Source organism: Marmota marmota, unplaced genomic scaffold, assembly GCF_001458135.2.
Source record: "Marmota marmota marmota unplaced genomic scaffold, marMar, whole genome shotgun sequence".
Taxonomy (NCBI): Eukaryota; Metazoa; Chordata; class Mammalia; order Rodentia; family Sciuridae; genus Marmota; species Marmota marmota.
The window spans coordinates 8,502,609-8,519,994 of record NW_025999999.1 but is presented as its reverse complement, the minus strand read 5'-3'; the positions used below and the strand labels follow the sequence as shown (position 1 = coordinate 8,519,994).

The following is a 17,386-nucleotide window of genomic DNA, read 5'->3' as shown; positions in this document are numbered from 1 at the left end:
ACATGGAATGGATATTGTGGCTTTATCTTGACTACATTTTGATTTTGTTCTGATGGTGTCTATGGTCTTCCAAGGATTCTTTGTGTGATGTTATTTTCACTGAAATGAGAAAAGATTTTCTGCCTCTTCTAATGTTTCTCAAGAAACATTTTCCCAAGAGAAAAATCAGTTAAATAATATTTCAAATTAGAAGATGATGAAGACAAAGATTGCCAAGAACATATTTCCCCATCCCCCAAATAAAGACATAAAGGCCATATTTGCATAATGGTTAAGAACATGAATCGTGGAGACACACTGCATAGCTTTGAATCCTAGCATTGCTGCTTGCTAACTATGTGATCTTGAATGTGTTATGTAATTTCTCTAAATTTAAAGGGGCACCTAATTCAGAAGGTTGTTATAAGAACTAAGTGAATATGTAAAAACTCAGAATAGTACTTGGCAGAGTCTATCAAGTTCAAATATGATCTAAGGGGCTGGGGTTGTAGCTCAGCATTAGAGCTCTCGCCTAGCATGTGTGAAGCCCTGGGTTCCATCCTCAGTACCACATATAAATAAATAAAATAAAGATATTGTGTCCAACTACAACTAAAAAATAAATATTGTAAAAAAATATGACCTAAGATTACTTTGTTCTTAGTTCCTATCTATTGAATAAGGTGATCCATTAATATTATAAGATTGATCCATTAATATTACAAGATCTGCTTTTTCCTTCTTACATATCTTCTTCAAATACTAGCATTTCTCAGTAAGCAGGAAGTGATTAATATCTGTGTGATGATTAACATCTCAGGGACTCAGATTGGACCTAGCTTCTGCTTTCACCCTAATTCTAATCTAGACTCTTGTTTGTACTTTAAACTAGTTTATTCTGTGGACAGACAGTTTCACACACCAGAAATTTCCTTTTATTGAGCTAAAGTCTGTTTTAGTAAAGGATTGTTTTGTTCTAAAGGACAATAGGAGTGTATTATGTCATGTATGAATTCTTATGCCAGGAAATCAAAGATGGAGATCATACCTCTCCTTTCTCATAATAATGGCATAGTAGATGAATCTTTGAGTTTAATTTGTTTTAATAAACACCTCTGGTGGTATGTGCCTGTAGAACCTGTACTCCCAGCTACTTGGGAGGCTGAGGCAGAAGGTTTGCTTGAGCTCAGGAGTTTGGGGCATCCTGGGCAATATAGTGAGACTCCATCACTTAAAAAAAAAAAAAAATGGACATAGTGGGGCATGCTTATAATCCCATCAATTTGGGAAACTGAGGCAGGAGGGTCACAAGTTCAAGGTCATCAGTACCCCAAACAAACAAATGAAAATAGCACTCATGGGGGCTGGGGTTGTGTCTTGGTAGAGTGCTTGCCTAGCATGTGTGAGGGGTTCAATTCTCATCACCACAAATAAGCAAATAAATAAAGATCTATCAATAACTAATAAAAATATTTTTAAAAACAGCATTCATAAGAAATGATGCTTTTTTGCATTGTACAATAATCAACAATGTACTAGAACCCACTATTAATTGTATTCCAAAACTTCAAACCTTATATAAATGATTTTCTTACACTCCATTGAGCATTTTATAAGTCCTAAGAGCCTGTGATAGAGGTAGAATGAAATGTTTCAGACACTGAACAGAGACCACTTGCCTCATCAGGGAAGAGAGTAACCATCTGGTATCTATAGTGATGAATCAATGAGAAACTGAGCCTAGAGAGTCCTCCATGATCAATCTTCATTTTTCTTGGTAGCCTGAGCTACAAAGAACCACTGAGGCGTTGCAGCAACATAAATCTAAAAATCTGCAGTGTGACTCACTCTGTTTTATTATAACTCCACTGAGTGTATGTGTGTGTGTGTGTGTGTGTGTTGTAAGAAAGAATTTATAAATCTTAGCTGGTCCCCGCTCAAACCTAGTAAGCTTGTGAAATCATAAAACATGGGGGCAATCAAATCATCATCTAGGAGATCAATAGAAGAGGAGAGGAGCCCTTTGATCTGTTTAGTAATCATTCCTTTAAGGGATGCAGCTGGGCATGGTAATGTAATAAAAACAGTTCTTTGTTCAGCTGGATTCAGAAGCATATACGAGTCTCCATTTGCAAATGGCATATCCATGTGAGAGATTTGTAAGTTGCAAAATGCACGATGATATCAATCTAATCTGTGCATTAAATTGGGAAATGTTGCAAAGCCAGTATTGTATATTCTGTAAAGAAAAACTATTTACATGTGAACTCCTTACAAAGGTCTCCTCTCTCAGTTATTTCCATTTTACCTTACTGTGCATTTTTGGGTGCACCAATTTATTTGATTTTAAGGGAAAAATGTATTCTTGCAATTTAGATGTTTTTCAAGACCTTGGAGATGTCTGCTAACATAATAATAAAAATAACAGCTGGGAGTAGTGATAAGTGCTCCTAAGTTAGCAACATTTCTAGCTGTTTTGTTTCTTCTTTTATATCCAGGGCGATTTCTGACGTTTTTCTGCAGGATCTGTTTTGAAATCAATACTCTGATTAGATCTGGCTTATGTTTCCAAAAGGGACTCCTCCTTATTAGGACAGACGCAGGTGGCTGTAAACAATGGCCTCAGCTGGAGAAGGAGCTGTAGACTTCTAAGACATTTTTCTTATTCCATAAATTCCCTACCAGTGGATTTTTCAAATTGAGGTAAGGTTTACATCACATAAAAATCAATCATTTTAAAGTAAATCATTCTATGGCAGTTACATGTCCTCTAATTTCAAAAGATTTTCCTCATTCCAAAGTAAAACCCAAACTCATGGACTACTCACTCCCCATTGTTCTCTCTTCATTCCTGGGAATCACCAATCTGCTTTTTTTGTTCCAGTGTATTTTTATGGTATTTACTCATTTATTTATTTGGTACCAGGTATTGAATCCAGGGGTCCTTTACTCTGATCCACATTCCCAGCCCTTTTGTATTTATTTAAAAACAATTTTTTTTAGTTGCAGATGGACCCAATGCCTTTATTTTATTTTTACGTGGTGCTGAGGATCAAACCCAGTGCCTTCCACATACTAGGCGAGCGCTCTACCTCTGAGCCCAGCCCCACCTTTTTATTTTTTTATTTTATTTTTTTAATATTTATTTTTTAGTTGTAGTTGGACACAATACCTTTATTTTGTTTACTTATTTTTATGTGGTGCTGAGAATCAAACCCAGGCCCTTATATGAGCTAGGCAAGTGCACTACCGCTGAGCCACAACCCCAGCCCCAGTCCTTTTTATTTTGAAACAGGGTATTGTTATGTTGTTAAGCCTGGCCTCAAACTTGCAATCCTCCTGCCTCACCCTCCCAAGTCGCTTGGATTACAGGCATGTGCCACCGTGCCCAGCTCTAGCGGATTTATCCCCTTTGGTACCAGGGATGGAACCCAAGGGCTTTTAACCACCGAGCCATATCCCCAGCCTTTTTCTTTTCTTTTCTTTTCTTTTCTTTCTTTCTTGGTCTCACTGAGTTGCTTAGAGACTCACTAAATTGCTGAGGCTGGCCTTGAACTTTCAATCCTTCTGTCTTAGCCTCCCAAGTTGCTAGATTGCAGGCATATACTCCAGTGGATTTTAAAATACATTTGATTACAGGCATATGCCACCGTGCCCAGCTCTAGCGGATTTATCCCCTTTGGTACCAGTGATGGAACCCAAGGGCTTTTAACCACCGAGCCATATCCCCTTTCCCTTTCCCTTTCCCTTTCCTTCCTTCCTTCCTTTCTTTTTTATTGGTTGTTCAAAACATTACAAAGCTCTTGACATATCATATTTCATACATTTGATTCAAGTGGGTTATGAACTCCCATTTTTACCCCGTATACAGATTGCAGAATCACATCGGTTATACATCCACGTTTACATATTGCCATACTAGTGACTATTGTATTCTGCATCTTTCCTATCTTCTACTATCCCCCCCTCCCATCTTCTCTCTCTACCCCATCTACTGTAATTCATTTCTCTCCCTTGATTTTTTTTCCCTTTCCCCTCACATCCTCTTATATGTAATTTTGTATAACAATGAGGGTCTCCTTCCATTTCCATGCAATTTCCCTTCTCTCTCCCTTTGCCTCCCACCTCTCGTCCCTATTTAATGTTAATCTTTTTCTCATGCTCTTCCTCCCTGCTCTGTTTTTAGTTGCTCTCCTTATATCAAAGAAGACATTTGGCATTTGTTTTTTTAGGGATTGGCTAGCTTCACTTAGCATAATCTGCTCTAATGTCATCCATTTCCCTGCAAATTCCATGATTTTTGTCATTTTTTAGTGCTGAGTAATACTCCATTGTGTATAAATGCCACATTTTTTAAAATCCATTCATCTATTGAAGGGCATCTTTCTTTTTCTTTTCTTTTTCTTTCTTTCTTGGTCTCACTGAGTTGCTTAGAAACTCACTAAATTGCTGAGGGTGGCTTTGAACTTTCAATCCTTCTGTCTTAGCCTCCCAAGTTGCTAGATTGCAGGCATATACTCCAGTGGATTTTAAAATACATTTTTAGATGGTTTCATGTTTGCCTTTAGAGCCATGAATGGTGGTACTGGGCCTTCCTGTTTGAGTTCACAGGCAAGTTCTAGAAGTTCATTTTCATGACTATTTGTAACTTGGGAGCTAAATTTGGACTCTACCTTCCAGATAATTGCTCAAATCTTGTCCTTGCTCCTCCCTTTAACCAGTATAGTAAAATAAATTCTAAATAAAGGACTTACTTTCCTTTGAAATGTCCTTTCTGTAATACTTCATTTCCAGACTTTTGGGTTGGAACCTATAGAATACTTTTGCAAAATTGTAAGAAGTTCCCTTCCCTATTTTTTTTTTTTAAATAGGGAAATAACTACCAACTCTAATAGGTAACAGGAACTGAGGTGACTCATGGTTGGATGGGCCCAGAGCCTAATTTTGAGCATCTCCTACCTCATTGCTATGCAGAAGGGCAGTAGCTGAGGAAGCTTGCACTGTAGCAGATTGCCTATGGAACTTGGTATTGCCAAGCATTTTCTGGGCAGCATAAGCTTAAATGAGATAAAGATGAAAAGAAAGGTCTTCTGGTAATAAAGATAAAAAGAAAAATTTCTACTCCCTTATGTGGGCACTTTGTTTTATGTAGAGGAAAAACATCAGAAAGAAAAGCAAGCACTATAATCAGATGACCAAGGTCCAAATCCCAGCTCTGCTGCTTACTGTGTGACATCAAACAGGGGCCTTAACCTCGGCATTCTGATGTTCATTTGTAAAATAAACATACACTAAAAAGTAGGTGTGTAGTTTAGATAATTATGTTTACTGCCTAGGACTATGTCTGAATAAGAAAATGCTGAATAAATTTTAGCTATTTCTAACACATCTAAGTCTCAGGATACAGAGGATCTCATCTAATGAATCTGAATCATCTTGAGGATCATTAATTTACAAGTAGGCTTCCCACTCACTCTTGGACCCACTTTGTTCTGTTGTCAATAACAGTTGATATCTTCCCTTCCCCTCCCCTCTCTGCCTTATGATTTTAACCATTTTTCACGTTACCTATAGTTCTCCTTAATAATTTATCAAATCTGTAAAACACTCATTATTATTAAGGTCTTTCATAAATGAGTTCATGGCAATCAGAGACTCACTGAATGACGCAAATTAGGGCCAGCCTCCCTCTGAACCAAAACAGTGCTTCTCTCTGTGCAATAGAAACCACAGAACACAAATTGTGTTGGTGGGATTCATGTGACTTTTAATTTATTATTTTACTAATGTCTTACAGCAAATGTGAGGAATAAAGACAGGGATAGGAAGGAAAGTGTCTTTTGAGTTCCTTGAACTATTGAAGCATGTGCTAGAATAAGGAAGTTCAGTAAACGCATCATGTCCTTGTCACCACAGAGCTCATAATGGAGCTGTGGAACAGGGACAGGGGCAGCTGTAGCTTTGTTGGAAGTAAGCGCTGACACAGTCCTGCATCAAACTTGGCACATGTGGCAGACAGGGCAATGCAGATGCTACATAGTCAGGCGGATAAAAAACTGACCCTCCAGACTACAGTCCAGGAAGTGAGAAGCGATGTGCACACCACTCTGGGGTCTGAGTGTCTCTGCCTTTCCAGCAGGGAAGGGACACCTGCCAACCATGCAGCAGTGAGGCAACTGTGGGGGAAGACTCTTAGAAAAAAAGAGAATGATTTCTTTTTTATGTTTGCTGGTGATGCTGATTGACCAGAAGTGAGATTGTTATTGTTTTTTAACTTTTGGGCAATAGCATTGTGTCCTGGTGATAAAATATCCTCTACTTAGCATTCTTAAAAGGCATAGGAGAGTGAAAGCAAGGCCTCTTTAGGACCTAGACTAGTGAGAAGGGGAACACATGGATTCTAAGGATAAGGGCACAAAAAAGCTAGTTCTATACCACACAGTCTGACACAGATGAGACCTTGGCTTTTTCCATTCTTAGAATACCCACCTCTTTTAACATCCTACTACATCTAAGGTCAGCTTAATCACAGCTTGGGAAAACTATTACTGTATTTCTAACGTTAAGGTGAAAGCTACATTCTTAATGAAGTGGTTTTTTTTCCCCTAATTAAATGGATTTGAATAAGTTCAAAGTCTAACATCTAGAGATTATTTCCATTATTTTGCTTGTTGGGGGGAACCATTAAAATTCATCACTGCCATTTTTTTTTAACCTACAGAAAGTACATGAAATGGACAAGGTAAGTTATTACACAAATCACAGAAATGGTCGACATGCATCTAATTTTATCCATTGAGCAAAAGAGACCTAAAAGGGGGTAAGTTCTTTTGAGAAAAACCTAAATGTATTCAAAAGGGAAACATACTACACTAGACCTATTTTTTTTTTCTTTTCTTTTTTTTCCTGGATGGAGGAAAAGGATATGTGGATTTGAAGAGAGTAGGGAAGAAAGTGTCTATTAAATACCTATCATTTGTGACTTAGTTCTGTCAGAGTGGAATTGGGTGTGGACCATTGGTTTATGCAGTGATGTGCACCACCATTTGGCGGTGATCTTATGTTTTAGGAATCTAGAGTAAGATTATATAGCTGGGTACTGGCTTACTGGCTGGGTATAGTAAATATATATGGGGTTTGCTTTTAGCTCACAGCAAATGATGATGATCACAGATTTAGCACCTTAGTTTGTACTTCCTCTGCACCTGAATCATCTATCACTGTGAAGCCTGAGCTTTAGGTGAGAAAGCTGTATTCTTAGATAATTCCTTGTGATTGCTCCAGGACTGCAGTTTACTCCAATCTAAGGGCTAGTTTTCCTATTAGAGAAAGTATTCAACACTAAATAGGATTGAAGCCTTGAAGACATTATGTAGTGGTGACAGGTGTTACGGTTCAGGTATAAGCTGTTTAACAAGTCAAATAGATATTATTCCCTTTTAAGCATTAACTTTTTTTAAGCAACATAATTATATGTTTTGGCTTGAAATGGTGCTTTCTTCTATATTTGACTTCTCCATTTTCTTAGTAGATATTACTGTTTCCTCCAATATTTCTTCAAAACTTTCTCCTATCTGGGAGGTTTTCTTAGAGGCAACCTTAGAAGCCTCCTCCTCCTCTTCCTCTTTCTTAAGTGACAGCCCAGTGGATGAGACTTTGGAGGTTGTAGAACTGAGAATTCTAGGAGGAAGCAGATAACTTGGATTGGGAGGTGGATTCAGCCCTGAAACACTTAATCCACTGGAGCTAAATCTTGTCTCTTCACCTTCCAGCAGTTTCCTGTAAATCCAAGAGAAAAACTCTCAGAAATCAACTTGCATTTTTTTTTTTTTTTATGAAATCAAATTTCCAGTCCTATTTACTTTAGAGAGACTTTAAAGGACATTGCAATTTTGCAATTTCTTCATGGGATTGAGACCAATAATATTGTATTTCAAGGCTCAAAGAGTTGGAGATTTGTACATAGCATTTGTACATACACATACACATATACATGAACATCTTAGCATTAGCTGTCTTTAAAACATCATCAAGGGGTTGAGGTTGTGGCTCAGCGGTACAGCGCTCCCCTAGCACGGGCGAGGCCCTGGGTTCGATCCTCAGCACCACATAAAAATAAATAAATTAGGGGCTGGGATTGTGGCTCAGCGGTAGAGCGCTCGCCTAGCACCTAAGCACCACACAAAAATAAAGGCATTGTGTTGTGTCCATCTACACCTAAAAAATATATATATATATTTAAAATTAATTAATTAATTAAAGATTGTGTCCAACTACAATTAGAAAATAAATATTAAAAAAAATAAATAACAAAATAAAACTTTGTCAAAAGGAAACCTATCAGCTAGGCATGGTGGTGCATGCCTATAATCTCAGTGGTTCAGGAGGCTGAGGCAGGAGGATCAAGAGTTCAAAGCCAGCCTCAGCAACTTACTGAGGCCCTAGGCAACTCAGAGAGACCCTTTCTCTAAATAAAATACAAAATAGGGCTGGGGATATGGCTCAGTGGTTAAGCACCCGTGGGTTCAATTCAATCCTCAGTACTAAGAAAAAAAAGGGAACCTATCCTATTTGTAAATATGTTCCTGAAGGAGAACTTACAACCCACCTTGGCCACCTCACACCCATTTTTTTTTTTAAGCAATTAGAGTCTTCAAAGCTTTAGAGAGAAGTAATTTTCCTAGTTTAACACTTTTACTGCAACAGATAAGGAGGTGAGAAGTCCACAAAGGAAGGAGGAGAACTGCCTAATTCAGCCTGAACTTGACATCTGTACTTTCTTAATTCATAAAGGTACAAAGTGATAGTCCCAGGTATGCAGAAAGAATTGCTTTAGCCCAGGAACTCAAGGCCAGCCTCAGAAACATAGTGAGACCCCCATCTCAAAACCAAAAATACCAAAAAAAAAAAAAAAAAAAAGTACAAAAGGAATGGGACCAGCAATAATAACAGAATAAATGACATTATTCAGACACCAAATTTTTTTCAGCGTGGCATGAACAGCACCATTAAAGAGAGGCCCTGCTGGGTGCAGCTGTGTAGCTCAGGAGGCTGAGGCAGGAGGATCACAAGTTCAAAGCCAGCTTCAGTAACTTAGTGAGGCCCTAAACAACAGCAAGACCCCATCTCAAAATAAAAAGATTGCGGAATGGGGCTCAGTGGTAAAGTGCCTTTGGGTTCAATCCCCAGTACTGGAGAAAAAAAAAAAAAAAGGGGAGAGATCCCAATACCTTGCTTCCCTGAAAACCAGAAACACAAGCTGCTATCCAATACTCTTGGAGCTTTATTTTGAAGTAGAATACAGAGTAAGAAAAAGAGAAAAATGTCCAGACAGATCTGAGGTCAGCTGTGCCATTTACCAAAGCCATGGCTTTGAGCAAGTCACACAGTATGTGGTTGCCTTGATACCTAGGAAAATTTTATGAAGTATCAATATAGTGCCAGGCACATGGTAGTCATTCTGAAAATGGTACTTGCAATTACTTTTTTTTTTGGCTGTATTAAGGATTAACTTACCGCCTTCTACATATTAGACAAATCCTCTACTACTGAGCATATCCCCAGCATACCTCAAACTTGTGATCCTCCTGCCTCAGCCTCCCAGGCAACCTGGATTACATGTATAATCCCACCATGCCTATCACCATGCTTGGCTTATAATTACCTTTTTTTTTTTTTAAAGGTAATGTTCACTTGAATAGGAATACAGGGAGAAACGTTGCCTTTTAGGGCTTTCTGTGTATATAAATTCTATTTTTAAATTTAGAATCTGATGGATTTTTATTTCTGTATACCTCCATTATCCCCTTAAACCCTTGGCAGAGGTATGAAGAATATTCTAAGACTAGTAAGGTAAAGCTGGGATATACATCCAGGTAGAGGGACAAGGAGCTTAGTTTGCCTGGAAGAAGCCAGTGATGTCCCTTTTCATCCTCCTCCACTGATCAGAAACCACAGAGACTAGAACCACTTATTTGTGTAGCATTGCCCCTAGGTAAGTATGAGCTTTGCTTGGGTGAGCATGCCCTCTGAAGTACCTGTAAGCTGCTATCTCAATGTCAAGGGCCATTTTGACATTGAGCAAGTCCTGGTATTCCCGAAGGTGGCGTGCCATCTCACTCTTGGTATTCCTCAGATCATTCTCCAGCTGTCCAATGCTATCCTGAAAAGTAACATATCCAAAATATTTAGGGCACAGTTGCTGAAATTCATTGAAATTTCCTGAAGGCAAAGGATTCTCTACCCCCACTACACATTAAAGCCATCTAAGCAACGTATAAAATACTCACATACAGATGTGTCTCTCAGCCCAGATACTGACTCATTTATTCTGGGGTGGGACTCAAGCATTTGCATTTTTTCATAGAGGCTTTCAAGAGATTCAGATGCATGGTGAGGTTTAGGAACTTCTACCCTGAGGCACATGGTACTGAAATAATTTTTTTAAAAAAATATTTATCATCCCTCCATTGCTTGTTGTACTGGTGCTGAGTAACTCCACTATTCATTTCCTTTTCAAAACATGAAGCATCAGGTTAGGAGCTTAGATTCAGGACATTCCAACTGTGTAAAGCACAGAAAGAACAGCCCTCCTTCTCTGCTACCACTCCATGCCTTTGCTTGTCTTGATGGTTTCCTGGAAGTCTGCTACTCAATGACTACTGAAAACTCCTCAGCATGACCTACGTTCTTCCTTTTGCTCCCTGGCTTTTCTTTTGTTCATTGAACATACCAAGTTCATTGCTGTTTCAGGCCCTTTAGGCCTGCAATTTCTTCTGCCTAGAGAGCCATATGTTGGATCTTTACCAATATCTTATGTAAGATTCAGCTCAAAGTTTATCTCCTTAGATAGTTTTTCCTTTGCATTCAATTTAAGTACCCTCCCTTTACCAATCCAGCACATTATCTGACCTCCAGCCAGGGTAGCTCCTAGGCCATGCAGAAACTATGGGCAAATTACAAATATGTACCTTAAAAAGGAGGACAAATTAGAAAAAACTTGAAAGTGGCATCCTGCTTTTCACTCTTCTTATAGGAAATTATCTTGTTTACCAACATCAGTGGTTCTACCTATTAGATGTCAGAGGCACACACCCTCCATCCCAGTTGTGACAACCAAAAATGTAATTAACATGGTGACTGGGATCTTTTCTGTCTAGTTCACCCCTAGAAACTCAGATCCTAGCATAAATACAATGTAAATGCTCAATGAGTGATAGATGAATGAATGAATGATGCTATGTAAGTACTTTTAAAAAAATTTCTGTAGTTGTAGATGAACAGAATGCCTTTATTTTATTTGTTTATTTTTATGCGGTACTGAGGATCGAACCCAGTTCCTCCCGCATGCTAGGCAAGTGCTCTGCCACTGAGCTACAGTCCCAACCCCATTACTTCTTAAGACCTGAAAAGATGTGATCAAATAGGCCATTAATTCAGCTCCAACTCTATTGACAGGAAAAACACAGTGATTTTATTTCATAAAAATAATAGAGTTATTTTTATGAAATAGGGATGCAGATGAACAAGTCAGAAACTTCAAGAAAGCCAGTATTGAAGTGGATGATGAAGCAATGATGAAGGGCAGGACTGATCCGTCAGGGGGGTACAAACTTCCAAACCAAGAGAATTTGTAAAAAGAGTTAAAAATCCATGCTACCCACATGTTATATAACTATTAACAGGTATACTGCAAAAGAGAATCTCAACTGACTGATGGGTATAGAACAAAGAATGTTAGATAAGCAGTGGGGGAAATTCAGATAACACTGGACAACGATGCAAGCAAGTCTGCTAGTGATGCATTAGGAGTAAGAATCGCTATTACTATAACAATGGAGAAAGAAGTCTAGGGTGAGGAAAAAAGGAGAAGGGGGGAACGAGGACAGGAAAAAAGGAGAAGGGGGGAACGAGGACATTATTATTATGCAAAAGAGCAAGAGAAATGCATTATGAGGAAGAGATGAAGATTTCAGTGGGATCTTTGGCCTACATGTTTGCCCTGGCACTAACATTCAGTGTTAGTTTTCTATATTTTAGTTTCTTCTAACCTTCCATTTCTGCACTTGGCAAATTGTGAATTTTTTTTAAATAGGGAAAATTACAGTGTTTACTCTTTTCCAAGTTGTTCCAAGAGTCAAGATTCTAGTTTAATCCATCTTACATTAACACATGAGGAGTCTATTACTTGTTAAGTTAGATAATACTCATTAGAATAGCATGGCACATAATAGTCAATGCTAGTGATTTTTGTTATTGTTAATAACACATCATGTGACTTTACTATTTTGATGATATGGACAAATTATCATGATCTGTCCCTACAATCTCTTGGGTAATGAAGAAATGAATATAATAGTATACAATATTAATGTATAACAAACTGTACTTTTGGAGAGTGGTTGCATATCTCTTAAAGCATCACGTTTTTTTTAAAAAATAACAATTTTCAATAGAAACCTTTCTAAAGTGGCTTATACCACTCACAAATAAGATAGTAAACATAATGCAATCTTCTTGGCAATTAAGCATCATGAAAACAATCATTTTTCTATAATTCTGTAATGTCTTTTAGGTATCTCAAGCTATTTCTACCCTAAACAACCCCAAAGATCAGTATTTGAACTCAAATTGCTGCTTATTGGTTTTCTTTGTCCTCAAAGACACCCTGATCTGCTAGCTACTCATTTTTGACAATGCCTGACAACAGTGGTCACCCTTCTCTATCCTGCAGCAGGTTTGAAACCCAAATACAGAAGCATTTTAGAATCACATAAAGAATGATTAGGCTGAGGGTATCAAAGAAGTCAGTTTCATAAAATGTGATGTGGAGATGCTATTTTGTCTTATCAGGTTAATGAGGTCTTTTTTTAAAAAAAATTGTTAAATAGTTGTGTTTTCTAAATGAAAGATTGCTGGGGAGCTAAGTTGTAGATGGATGAGATTTCTGGAATTTTTTTAAAATATTTATTTATTAGTTTTAGGTGGATACAATATCTTTATTTTATATTTATATGGTGCTAAGGAACCCTGTGCCTCACGCATGCTAGGTGAGCACTCTACCACTGAGCCACAACCCCAGCCCAGAGATTTCAGGAAGTTTTATGTTATACATTTCACACATCTATTTTGTGGATCAGAATGGACAAAAAGCACAAGTTGGCTTCTTCATGAAGAGGCTAACTGCTGACCATTAATGGCTCATGAACGTGTAGCCCCTTTGTTTGCACTCTCCTCCCCACACCAGTCTGTGTCTTGCATTGCCCTTCAAAAGCCCTGCCAAGATGGCCTCCAGCTCGAAATCTGAGCAGAGTGCTGCAGTCTGCCCCCTCCCCCAACCACGCAGCTGCTGCTGGCTTAGCCCAAGGGACCCAGAGGCACACCCTATTCCAGCTGAGGTCTCTTTCCACAGTAGCTTAGACAACTGAAGAGCATCTGGCCCAAGGCTGGAAGGATGCAGGTTGGAGGAGGAAAAAGAATGAGCCACACTAGCATCTATGGTGAAGAGAGACAGTGCAGTGGATTTCATCACTTTTGGGGGCCCCTCAGCCAGATGATTAGCAGTGAATGCAGCACAGTCTGATTGAAAGGGATCATCCAGAGTTATTGTTCTGCATAATCAATTTAGGTGGTAAGAGAGGAATTTTAAATGTGGTCCACCCATGATGTACTGTCATTCCTTATTCTCACTCTTTGCTTCAGCTACGTCTTTCTCTTTTTCTTTCTTCTACCACATTTTAAAATCCTGTATTATAAGTAATCTCTTTAAGTTAGTTTACTGGAATATGCGGTTTTGGTGAGTGCACTCCAAAATTAGTTTGAGGACCAATCCTTTCAGTAAAAGGATGCAGCCCTTTTAGTGAAAATGTTTATTTCTTGACCCGCTGGGAACCACTGACTCCATATGTTTGGGAGTGGGCCCAAGGATCTTTCTAAAAGGCTTTCTGTGTTAGACAATAGTAGGGTCATCTAGATATCCTGTGCAAAAAGCAACAGAAATTACAGCTTTTTTTAAAGCTCCTACTTGACCTTGGTGAGTCACTAGATTTAGGAACTACTGGTTTAAATATTTTTGTAAAGGAGATATCATGGTGGTCCAGATGACAGTAACAGTGAAACAGCTTTTTAAAAAAGACCAAATATACCTTTCTTTTCCCTTGAATTCCAATTTAAGAAATAGATCTATCAAACTATAGATTTATATGCAGCCACTGTCACCTCCATCTCCCTGGGGCCAGACCCTTCCTGCTATTTAATTAGGCTATACTCCAATCTCATATTGGAGAGAAGAAAGCAGACTTGGCTGTTCTCCCTGGAGAGCATTAACCAGCAGTGATCCTGATTGTTCAGCAAGGTCTTTCAAGGAAAGCTTTGGCTTTCTAAGACTGGCCATAGTTCAGGTCTGGGACCCCGAGTACCCTCTAGGAGTGTTTTTATACACAACTGGGACTTTAATGGTAGTGAAGCAACCATGCAGGGATCAAAATTACCCTGTCAAAAATGAACAGGCCTTACACTTTCCATGCAAAGGGTGGCTGCATTTGGCTTTTGAAGACAATGGCCCTAGCTTTTTCTAATCTCTTCTGCCTGGTTCAGACTCTCATCCACTATTGAGTACTTATTTTGTCACCTTGAATCATTTTTTACCCTTTCAAAAGTGTAATAAGTTTTCTCTCCTCAAACAGGCTATCAGCTCTTTGGGGCAAAGAAAACTTGACTTTAATGGGGCCTTCCTGTGTCCCTGAGAGGGTTACCAAGCTTGCAAAGGAAAGTGGGTCTACTACCAATATCTGTAGCAGAAGAGAACAGCTTCTCATTACTGCAGTGAAAGGGGGTGGGGTGGGGTGGGGTGAGAGGGCAGGAAAACAATGGCTGGATCTTACTATGGGAGGCTTTTCACCTTGGTCAGTACTAAGACTGACAGAGAGAACAGTCAGAAGCTTTAGGACTTCTGGATATGTAGGTTAAACTGTGAGCCCCACCCCAACCTTAAATCTCAAAGGGTAGGAAATAGCTCTGTTGTCTGAACTCCTCTTCCACACCTATGGGTGGGTCCACTGAGTCTCTGAAGACTACAGCTGTCAGGAACAGCACTGCAGAGCTGCAGATGCTGCAATTTCTGTTGTTTTTTGTTTCTTGCACACCAGGTCAGATGATTCTACTACTGTCTAACATAGAAAGCCTTTTAGAGCAATTAAGCCAGAAAACACTAGCACTGCCTCCTGAATGTAGGGGCTAAAGCAAGCAAACAGAGTACCTGGCAAAGCCTAAGTCAGCTGACAGTTTGGGCTGTTAGCCTTTTTGTACAAATACTTCTTTCCAGAAGACCACCTAGTTTAACCTTTGAGGCTTCTGGAAGAAAACATGAAGTCTCACGAGTCTGATTAATTCACATCATGGCGGGGGGTGGGGGGGCACATAGTAAAAAGTTCACGTTACACATTTGAAACAGAATTGAAGTGTTTGAGTAATACTATAATACGAAGCTAACCAAACAGTCCAGGCTGGCTTTCTTCTTTTATCAAAAGGAGTTCTTTGTAATGAATAGCAACTACCTGTACATCAATAATTCTTTAACTTCTTACTAAAAATAGTACTTTTAGGATATCATGCTTTTTCTCAGTTCTACTTTATTAATGTTCCCAGACCCTATTAATCTTATCAAATGTAATGTATTCTAACTAGATTATTTCAAGTTTCCAAATTGTGGACATTCTATTCCAAGAACTCTTCATTGTACCTTGAGAATGAACCACATTATTTTGTTCTTTTCTATATTTTTCATTTGCCCTGCATCCTGCCTATGCCCTTTGTAGCCATAAACCTAGAATGTCCTGTGTAGTAAAACTGAAGATGCAGTGGTCTTTGTTGGAAGGAAAGGGCCAATCAATACCTTCACAAGCGCTTATAGGGCAGGAGATGGAAAAAAAAATGTCACCTATAACAAAGAAACCATCTCTGTGGTTTAGACGCAAAATTGTTAAGGTAATGATAATTTTCAAGTGGGACCTCACAGCTACTGAGGAGATTTTTTTTAAGTGCCTAGCCATCCATGAAAGTAAAATTTGATGTTGTCCACGAGGTGACCTTTGATTGCAGATAACCAAGACTGGTTTGTTGGTATTGAAAAAAAAAAAAAGAAATCAAAGCAGTTAATTGCCTAGAGATTCATAACTGGGACACGGGATAGGAGAGACATTGTTTCTAAGATGGGAGGAACACGAGATCAGCACCATGGACAGCGCCCTAGCCTTTTTTTTTTTCTTTCCGTCTGTTAAGTGGTGTAAAGCTTTCTTTAGTAGCGAATGTCATCAATAGGTCGACTCAAAACAGTGGGGCGGGGGTGTGGGGGAAGGGTAGAGCGGGGTTACTAGCTCAATCACAATCCAGTTCCTCCGTCCCCAATCCGTACTCCTTTGAGGGCAAGAGTCATGAAAATGGGATGGGTCCCTTCCCAGTTGCCAACACTAACTGAAGCACACAAAAAGAATAAAAGAATTAAACAAACAATAAAAGAAGCTGAGGCACAGTCGGGCCCATGGAGAATCTGTTACCTGCCTCTCTTCTACTCTGGAAAGGAGACTGTCCTCCAGGTCGCCAGTATGTATGTGTCCACTTGCTGACGGAAAGGCATGGTTGGATTTTTCGAACTCCAAAGAAGTTTAAGGGCTTCTTTGTTAGAAGGGCCGGGACAGGAACATAATTGAGGGGCTGGGAAGAGAGCTACCTAACAGTTCACAGTGGAGCTTTTTGTTTGCCAGTGCCTCCAGTCGAGGCTCTTCTCTCCACTCCCTTACACTCCCTTGTTTACTATGGCCCCCATTTTACGGGAAGTGCAGGTATGCACGGGAGAGGACAGGTTTTCTCTCCCTCTGCAGCGCTCCGGCCCTTACCTGGTAGCCGGCCACCTCCGCACTGTGCCGCTCCTCCAACTCCAGGATCTGCCTCTCCAAGGATTCATTGGCCCCGCGCAGGCCCTCGATCTCGATGGTGCGTGCCTGTAGCTGGCGCCGATACTCGTGGATCTCCTCGCGACTGGCTCGAATGGCTTCGGTGCTGCGCGCCGCCTGCTCGTTCAGGTTGGCGAACTTGGACTTGTACCACTCCTCGGCTGACTGCAGGTTCTTAGCGGCCAGGGACTCATATTGGGCGCGGATCTCCCTCAGCGCTGAACTCAGGTCTGGTTTGGCCACAGCCACGTCCACCTCAGCCGCGGCCTGCGACGATGCCTGCAGCGTGGCTAGCAGTTCAGCTACCTCTTCATCGTGCACCTGGCGCACGAAGGCCAGCTCGTCCAGCAGCGACTCCACCTTCTTTTCCAAGTCCAGGCGGGCCAGAGTGGCGCCGTCCACGTCGCGCTGCTGTGCCTTCAGGGCGCGTTCGGCGCCTTCGCGCCCGCGGCTCTCTT

General features: G+C 39.9%; 1 protein-coding gene across 1 annotated transcript in view; it reads right to left on the bottom strand.

Moving 5' to 3' along the window:
- Positions 1-6,871: 6,871 nt before the first annotated feature.
- Ina (internexin neuronal intermediate filament protein alpha) overlaps positions 6,872-17,386 on the bottom strand; it is a 10,980-nt gene continuing 465 nt past the window's right edge. The window contains 3 exon segments of the mRNA XM_048807266.1: positions 6,872-7,758; positions 10,017-10,141; positions 16,872-17,386. The exon segment at positions 16,872-17,386 is cut by the window's right edge and continues 94 nt beyond it. Of these exon segments, the coding sequence (XP_048663223.1) occupies positions 7,449-7,758; positions 10,017-10,141; positions 16,872-17,386 (950 nt within the window). The 3' untranslated portion in view covers positions 6,872-7,448.